At 59.3% G+C, this 8,164-nt stretch overlaps 1 protein-coding gene across 4 annotated transcripts; it reads right to left on the reverse strand.

The window, feature by feature from the left end:
• Positions 1-570: 570 nt before the first annotated feature.
• HOMER3 (homer scaffold protein 3) lies at positions 571-7,917 on the reverse strand. Of its 4 annotated transcripts, none has more exons than XM_060144843.1 (10): positions 7,714-7,917; positions 6,034-6,115; positions 5,798-5,946; positions 5,406-5,537; positions 4,296-4,403; positions 3,188-3,309; positions 2,517-2,673; positions 2,073-2,186; positions 1,877-1,963; positions 571-1,039 (listed from the first exon to the last, which is right to left on the reverse strand). In XM_060144843.1, the coding sequence occupies exons 1-10, from the start codon at positions 7,900-7,902 to the stop codon at positions 848-850; spliced, it is 1,332 nt and encodes a 443-aa protein (XP_060000826.1). In that variant the 5' UTR covers positions 7,903-7,917; the 3' UTR covers positions 571-847. The 4 variants fall into 4 exon arrangements, with proteins under 4 accessions (XP_060000826.1, XP_060000827.1, XP_060000828.1 ...); XM_060144844.1 differs by having other exon boundaries at positions 5,790-5,946; positions 7,714-7,854; XM_060144845.1 differs by lacking the exon at positions 7,714-7,917 and adding an exon at positions 7,031-7,523 and having other exon boundaries at positions 5,790-5,946.
• Positions 7,918-8,164: the final 247 nt, after the last annotated feature.

The raw sequence follows: 8,164 nt of genomic DNA on the forward strand, positions 1-8,164 counted from the left end.
GAGCAGGGGCAGAGGGAGGAGGGTATGACTGCCTATACTTCTCAAGTCTCCCAGAACACCACTTACCACCCCCCCATCCCCCGGGTCTCCTTTCCTGTGGGGCCAGGCCCAAAGCTTTGAACTGCAGTGCTGACCATTCCAGCCGAGTGACCTTGGGTTGGTGAAGCCCCTTATATGGGCCTTGGTTTCTTCATCTGGAAAATGGGCATAGCAACTGCTCTTCTCTGTAAATGCATATGTTTTGGTGAGATCCCTCCCATGCCCAGTGAACACAGCCATGGGCTAGGACCTTCCCCTCCTGCCCACCTGCTTGTATTTGGGGTTTGTGGCCAGAGTGAAGTGGTGGGAGGAGTCCTTAACCAGGGTCCACCTTAGTCCAAACTGGTCCAGACAACATGGGCAGAGCCCAAGAAGATGGGGCAGCAGAGCCATGTGGCCTGGGCATGCCCCTGAGGCTTTCGGAGCCTCCCTCTCATCTCTGAGTGGCTCACCAAACCCTACACAGACCGAGGGCAGCGGGTCCAGTGACGGTGACCAGGTACCTAGCTACTCACACACCACACACACAGCCACGCTTAGAAATGTAATTTGGGCACCAGCACATGCCCTGGGGAGTCTAGAAATTCTACACGATGAAGAGCTCAAAAACAGCCCGTGAGCTGTGAACAGCCAGGGCCGGCTGGAGTACTGTGGACAGGCCCTCCCCAGGCTGAGTCGGGCCCCAGTCCCTGCCGGGGGAATGGCCCACTGTGCCGCCTGCGGCCTGGCCCGTGCCCCAGGCGGGAATCGTTCATGTAAAACTAGCTCCCGCAGGCCCCTTGCTCCCACGTAGACCCAGAGGCCGGACTCAGGGCGTGCCCTCGGCCAGGCGGGCCAGGCCCTCCCGCAGCTCGCTCAGCTCAAACAGCCTGACGTCCAGCAGCTGCGCGGCCCGGCCCACCTCGGCCCGTGCCCGCTCCCGCTCTACCCGTGCCTCCTCCAGGCTGCGCTCCGTTGCCCGCAGCTGGTGCTCCAGCTCCGCGTTTCGGGTCTCCAGTTCCTGCAGGGAGAGGGCAAGCAGGGTTGGGGGCCCCAGCAAGTCTCAAGGGTCCAGCAGCTGAATGCTATCCCCACAGCCTCCACTCTGGGCCAAGCCCTCTCTGTCTCCTGGCCTCCTCCCTGCCACCTCTACCCAAGACACTCCCTGGTCCCCTGATTGGAACATCACTGAAATGACCACATTCCTCTTCTGCTCAAGACCCTCGTCACCCATCATGCTGGGAATGAAATCCATACCCCTCCTCGCTCATTCCAACCCAGGCTTGCTGGCTTCCTTGTGGTTCCTTGAACATACTTTCTCCCCACCTCAGGGCCTTTGCATATGCTGTGCACTCTGCCCAGGAAACAACAGGGAGCATTCCCCCAACCTCTTTGGGGGCACCACCTCCTTTAACTTCTCCCTCCTGCTGGACTCACAGGACATGCTTGAAGGTTTCTCAGATAAAGTCCACAGTGAGGGCCAGGCCAGCACACCTGGGTACAAATGCAAGCTCCTGACCTCAGGCTGGGAATGTGTGAGGATTTGATGGGGTCAAGAATGAAGATTCAACAGAGGCTCAAAAACTGCTTGTTGAATGAATGGAAGGAGATGAAACATTGTACTAATAACCATGTTTTATAAACCACCCACTGGTTCCGTCCTTCCATGCACCTGGTCATCCAAATCCTTCACAACCTTAGATGTCTTCCTACTCCATTTATAGGTGAAGAAACAAACTCAGGGAGGCACATAGCTGCCCAGAACCCACTAGGTAGGGAAGATGCCAGGTCTGTCCTACATCAGAGGCTGGCTGCCTTGGGTGGTCACCCCACCCCGCCTCACAGCAACCGCACACACCTGCACCTTCTGCTGTGTCTCCTCACGCTCGGCGCTGTCTGGGGCCTCACGGGGACCACCGGTCTGGCTCTTCAGCGTCTGGATCTCCTAATGGAGAAGTTCCCAGAATCCATTCTGAGAGTCCTGGCTCCCCCATGGGAGATCAGGGAAGGCAGGGCCCAAGGAAACACAAACGCATACAGACACGCTCACACACCTGGTCCTTAGTTTGCACTAGTGCCTCCAGCTGCTCCAGCGACTGGCCCGGTCCCTCCTTCTCACTGACCGCGGGTGACTCGGCGGTGGCAGCCTGGGCCTCCAGCTCAGCCACCTGTGCAGACAGGAAGGTCAGCCCCTGACGCCCCAGCCTGTACTCTCCTGATCCCTGGGGAATATGCCTGACCAGCCAAGCCCATGACTGGGCACTAACCCCTTCTGGTTGGGGCCACCACCCCGCCTCTGGCAGGTAGGTCTTTAGGGTCTGACAACCCTCTGAGGCTGACATTATTTCAGACCCATACTACAGAACAAGAAACTAAGGCTCAGGGAAGTGATTTGCCAAGATCACACAGCCAGCCAGGGAACCCAGGACAGATAGGAGGCCGGGGCTTCACAGTGGTCCGGGCCACTTGGGGTCTCTGGGAGGGAGGGGCTTCCTCACCCGCTGTCGCAGCCTCTCGGCCTCTGCGCGCTGGGCCTCCAGCTGCTGCCTCCACTGGGCGGCGGCGGCGTTGGCCTCTCGCAGGGCGCCCGCCAACTTGTTGTTACTGTCCTGAAGCGCGAAGAACTCGGCCTCCCACTGCACCTCGCCCACCGAGCTGCGGGGACGCTGGAGTTGGCAGAGGGCAGGGCGGGGCCTCACTGGGCCTGAGGCAGGGTGAGGGAGGTGCTGGGCTGGGGGCGGGGTTATGGTTGGGGCCAAGGTACCTCGGGACTAGGGGGTGGGGACGTCCCGGGGAGGCGGAGTCTTGTCGGGGGTGGGGTCAAAGTAGGCGCTTTGGTGTCAGTTCAGTGAGACACAGTCGGAAGGCCAAGCAGGATCAGCCCAGGGGATGTGGACAGAACAAAGTGGGTGGGGGGGCACCCGTGGGTTTAGAATTAGCCGGGGGAGATGTGGACAGGCCAGAGTTAGCCCCGAGTAATGGATGAGGCAGGAGCGGGGTCGGCTCTGGAAGGGGCATAGTCTGGGTGTCTCCTCTTCTACCACAGGCCTTGGGTCCAGTGTCAGATCCCGCCGCTTGAACAAGTGCCTACAGTTTCTGTGAACTTCCTCTCCCCTCTTCCCCAACCCTTCGTCCTGCCACGCCCCTGTGCCCCGCCCTACCCCCTCACCCCTCGGACAGCATCTTTCTGAGCCGCTCGCGCTCAGCGGGGCCGGGAGCGTCCGCGCTCTGGCTGCGGAATAGCTTCTCGTCGCCGGGGCCGTTGGAGCTGACGAGGGGGCTCGGGGGCACCTAAGAGCATGGGCAGAAGTGAGGGCACAGTGAGAGCTGATGCTACGTGGGTCGTGACTGAGGGCAGGAGGTCTTTCCCAGCACTGGGATCTGACTGCTCCTTTCCCCTCCTCACCCACCACCAATGGCTCCCGATGGCCCCTTTCTGGGCCCTGCCCCCCACCTTGCCTGCTGGGCTCTCACCAACCCCCAGGAGCAAACCTGATGCAGGCTAGCCTAAACCCCGGGAGATACTCATAATCTGCAAAGCGGGGAGCAATCTGAAACCTCCATGCTGTTCCCTCAGAGCAATGACCTTCCCTGGGGCCAAATTTCAACATCCATTTAAAAATCCTACAGGAAACGCACTCCATCAGGCTAAATTCATTATGAATCCACCTGCTGCCTGGACCAACCTACTTTTTCATCTCCTTAATCCCTGTGCCCAGCCCTGGGCCTGGCACACAGTATGCGGTCAATAAATGATGCTGAGGGACTTCCCTGGTGGTCCAGCGGGTGGGACTCCGTGCTCCCAATGCAGGGGGCCCGGGTTTGATCCCTGGTCAGGGAATAGATCCTGCATGCGTGCCACAACTAAGAGTCTGCATGCCGCAACTAAGAAGCCCGCATGCCGCACAAAGATCCCACGACCCGGTGCCGCCAAAATACATAAGTATAATAAATATTTAAACTAAATAAATAAATGATACGAATAAGTTAGTGGGGGAAAACACCCAGGGACAGCTTTTTACTCTGCCGCTCTACTTAGCCATTTCAACTTCCACATTTCAACTCTGCCCTGTGAGCTGGTTTTCTGGCCTTCCTTGATCTAACATTTGGACAGCCTATGACACGCTCCCATGGCACCCACAGCCCTCTTCCATGGTCCTTGCCATGGATGTAGTTTTACATCATCTGTGAGCATTTGGTCCTGGGAACCGGCACAGCACCTAGACCCCCCCAATACCAGTTGAGCTCCTGGCACGCATGGGACAGGGAGTGCTGACCTGGTGGGCAGTGAGCCCCAGGGCTGGACTGGTGAGCTCTCCCCCATCCTGAGATTTCTCCCGTGCCAGCCTCGCTGCTTCCTTCACTTCCTGGAACTTCTCGGCAAACTGAGGAATGGGGGGCAGGAACAGACAGTCAACAAACCCCCAGCCCCCTCCCCCAGGGTCCCACCACATTAGCTCCACCCAGTAGCAGCTCTGTTGCTTTGGAAGGAACTTTAGAATTGAGTGCATCCCCTCCTCTCATGAACTGGAAGAGTGGGAAGTAGGCTTGGAAAACGATGCCCAATGAGCAGAGTGGGTATCAGGATGGGGGGGGTGGGATGTTCATGGAGGTATATCACATTGAGCCACCTTGAGAAAGGGGCCCCCTTTCCCTCTCAGTCAGGCTTATTGCAGCAAGGAGAGCCTCAGGTGGGTGCTAATCTGTCTTTCATTTCCAGCTAGGGTAGGATACACTTTTTTTTTTTCATTTTAAAATAAATTTCCTTAGCTTGAAAGTAATTTTTTAAAGAAACATATTTACAGACATATAGCCACTTGATTTGTGCAAAGGGGCCAGTGCAATTCATTGGGGGTTGGGGGGGTAGATTTTTTTTTTCAAAAAATGGTCCAAGAGCAACTGAATACTCATGTGGGAAAAAAACACTCCTACTTTAAACCTCCGGTAGAAATTAATTCAATGATCTAAATTTGAAAGGAAAACTAATGCTTCTAGAAGAAAAGCAAAGCAAAGCATCATGAACTCAACAGGATTCAGAGAGCACGAACCATACAGGGAAACAATGGATAAGACAGTACTGAACTCTAGAAACAGCAGAGGGTGGAGGAAGGCGATAAAGAAGGTAATGCCAGGGGTGCGGGGAAGCACCCAGCCCATCCTAGGCACCCAGAGAGGGGCAGGCTGTGTCCGAAATCAGAGCAGGTGGCCAACAGAGCTGGAATGTGAACCAGAAAATTGGGAAGGAGCTACTGGCTTGTCCAATTCTGTAGGCCCATTCTGCAGCTGGGAAGATGGAGGCCCAGCATCTGTCCAGGGTCCCCCAGTGCACCCAAGAGAAGACCCAGCCCCAGCCCCATTCCTCCCACCATGTATCCCTGCAGGCCCACCTGAGTCAGATGCTGCTCAGAGGCAAAGCCAAGGCCATAGACGGTGTTGGCGCGACTGTCTGCCCACTGCCCGAACTTCTGGGACGTTTTGGTAAATGTCATGTTGGGGGTGACAGTGCTGTTGATGATGGCCTGGGGAAGGCGGTGGGGAGAAAAGTTCCCGGGTGATGGGACTGGTAACAATGAATGTGAAACCCCCAGGGATATAGCTTTGTATTAGCACCTCAGAAGTCCTTGGTCTGGGCCATTTCAGGAGGAAGACTGAGACCCAGAAAGACTCAGGGTACTCCCCCGGCCCCCAAGGCACACAGCAAGGAAGCGACTGAACCAGGCTTGTCCCTAGGATCCTTGGCACCTGCCACCCCACCCAAGCCCCACCAGGACCTTGGCACCCCCAAGGCTGATGATTCGGTAGACGTTGCGGGTGGCATCGTAAAAGTAGGAGACAGTGAGTGCGTGTTTGCCCGCGGGGATCCAGTTCCGCTTGGTGGCCGGGTCGATCTGGAACACGTGCGCCCGTGTGCTGAAGATGGGCTGCTCCCTGCATGGGGAGAGGGTGTTCAGCGGGGGCCAGGCACTGGCCCCCCAGGGGACTCAAGGCCAAGCTTTGGTAGAAGCAGGGGCTCACCTGGCTGTGGACATTGGTCAGGCTTGTCTGGGTGGGCTCCAAGGGACAGCCAGGGGGATGGTAGGAACAGCTGGCTTGGCCTCTGGGGGGACAGGACGTTTGTGAGTGTCTCCCCAGACCAGGCTGTGGGAGGCCAAGCATGTCCAGCCCCAAGACCCCACTTCCAAGTACACCATTCATAGAACTTCAATCCAAAAGTGAGGGAATCACTCAGCAAAAAGACCCCAACTCTGTCCATTGGGAGGAAACTCTTGCAACACCCTGGGCAGGAGACGGCCTCTGATAGGAGCCAGGTGGCATCTAACAGCCCGGCATATACCTCACATCTTCCTGGTTACTGGACCCCCAGTGAAGTCTTCTCAATCTCTGGGCTGGGTGGAGGAGGCCAAGGTGGCCAACTCCTGTTCAATACTTCCTGACACTTTCGTCCATCACTCCTCAAAGCAGGGCCTCCATCGATAAGTGGGGCATTGACAGGTGCCTACTGGGAGACCGGTCCCCCACTGGACCCACAAAGAGACCCCTCAGCTTCCACTGTAGGGCAGAGGCACACCTTGGAGTCAAAGTTCAAATCCCCAGGGAGCCTCCAGCCTAGTTAAAAAGACAAGATGTGGCTCAACAGGTCTACCATGGTGCCCACCCATCACCACTCAATCCCAGTACCATGGGGCTGGGCGGGATCCAGGTCCACGAGAGACCTGGGGGAGGGGGGGAGGCAAACTAAGGGAAGGGAGGCCTAGACTCGGTAGCCTCCGTGGTCAGAGGGGGGAATGCCCCCCCACTCTGTCCTGGGCAGCTTCTGTCCCGGTCACAGGGTCTGAAACCGGAGTCCCTGGGTGGGGGAGGGGCAGAGACTTTGGCCGGGGTTGGGGGTGAGTCCTGGGTCGAGCCAGGGTTCCGGGGCGCAGGGATCCTAGAAACTCAGGCCCCTCCTGCCCGGACGTTCCTGCAGCGGATGTTCCTGCAGCGACTTGCGGCTTTGGGAAAAGTTACTCACCAAGAGTCATGCGCCTCGGACGCTGCCGGCCGCGGGGCTCCAAAGGGGAGCCCGACTCCGCCCGGTGTCCGGGATCCACAATCGCGTGCGGGGGCGAAGCCCCACCCCAGGAGCCCCAGTCCAGGGGATCTGATATTCAGTCAGGATCGAGTTCCCAGGGTCAGGACCAGGGTGCCCTATGCGCGCCCCAACTTCGGGAAGTGCCGCCCCCGACCCTGGAACTTCCAGGATCCCTGCGACGCCCCGCCCCACTCCGGGTCCAGAACTTCGGGGACACGTTATCTACCTCCTGCAACCGCAGGTCCAGAGCTTAGGGGATCCTGCGCGCTGTTCCTGACTCCTGAACTTCGGGGACGCCCCTGCCACCCTTCCATCCCCGGGTCCTGAATTTCGGGGTTCCCTCGCGTCGCCCTCCACCCCAGGTCCGAAACGTCGGAGACATCTTCACAGCCTCCTCCAATGACGGGTCCGGAACTTCGGGAACCGCTCGCACTGTCCCCTCCCCGACCCCGACAACGGAACTTCGGGGTCCCCGCGCCCTCTCAAGCCCTGGAACTTCGGGGCTCCCCCAGCTGCCCCCAGCCTCTGTATCCGGAACTTCGGGACCCCCAGCGCCCTCTCCCCGGCCCTGGAACTTCGGGGCCCCCCGCGCTCCCAGCGCTGGCTCAGCTGGCCGGGCTCACCCTGCCGGCTCTGCACCCCGCAAGTGTCCGGGCGCTAGGCGGGTGCGGCCCCGCGGCGCCGAGTCCCCGCAGACGGGCGCCCCGCTCGCTCGCTGGCTCCGGGGCCCGCGCCCTCCGCGCCGCCCTCCGCACCGCCCGCGCCTTTGTCTGCGCCGTCGCCGCCGCCGCCCGCGCCGTCTCCGGTCCCATCGCGGCGAGTCCCGACGCGGCCGCCGCCCGCCCCGCCTCCCCGGGCCGCCGAGGCCGCACCGCAGCACCCCCTGCTGGCGGCAGGTGGGGGGAGAGGGAGAAGGAGGGGCGCGAGCAGGGAGGAAGCGGGGAGGATTGGGGAAGAGAGGTTAAGAAGGGGGCGGAAGCGGACAGGGAATAGGGCGGAGACAGAGACCCAGACCTAGAGACAGAGAGATGGAGGAGAGAGGCAGAGACACAGGAGACAGACAGACAGACAGAC

This window comes from Lagenorhynchus albirostris, chromosome 3 (genome assembly GCF_949774975.1).
Source record: "Lagenorhynchus albirostris chromosome 3, mLagAlb1.1, whole genome shotgun sequence".
In the NCBI taxonomy this organism is placed as follows: Eukaryota; Metazoa; Chordata; class Mammalia; order Artiodactyla; family Delphinidae; genus Lagenorhynchus; species Lagenorhynchus albirostris.

Coding starts and splice junctions, on each gene's coding strand:
- HOMER3 (XM_060144843.1), bottom strand. CDS start 7,902: ATGGGACCGGAGACGGCGCGGGCGGCGGCGGCGACGGCGCAGACAAAG. Junction 1,964..2,072: donor TAGTGCAAACTAAGGACCAG/GTGTGTGAGCGT, acceptor CTTCTCCATTAG/GAGATCCAGACGCTGAAGAG. Junction 1,040..1,876: donor AGACACAGCAGAAGGTGCAG/GTGTGTGCGGTT, acceptor CTCTCCCTGCAG/GAACTGGAGACCCGAAACGC.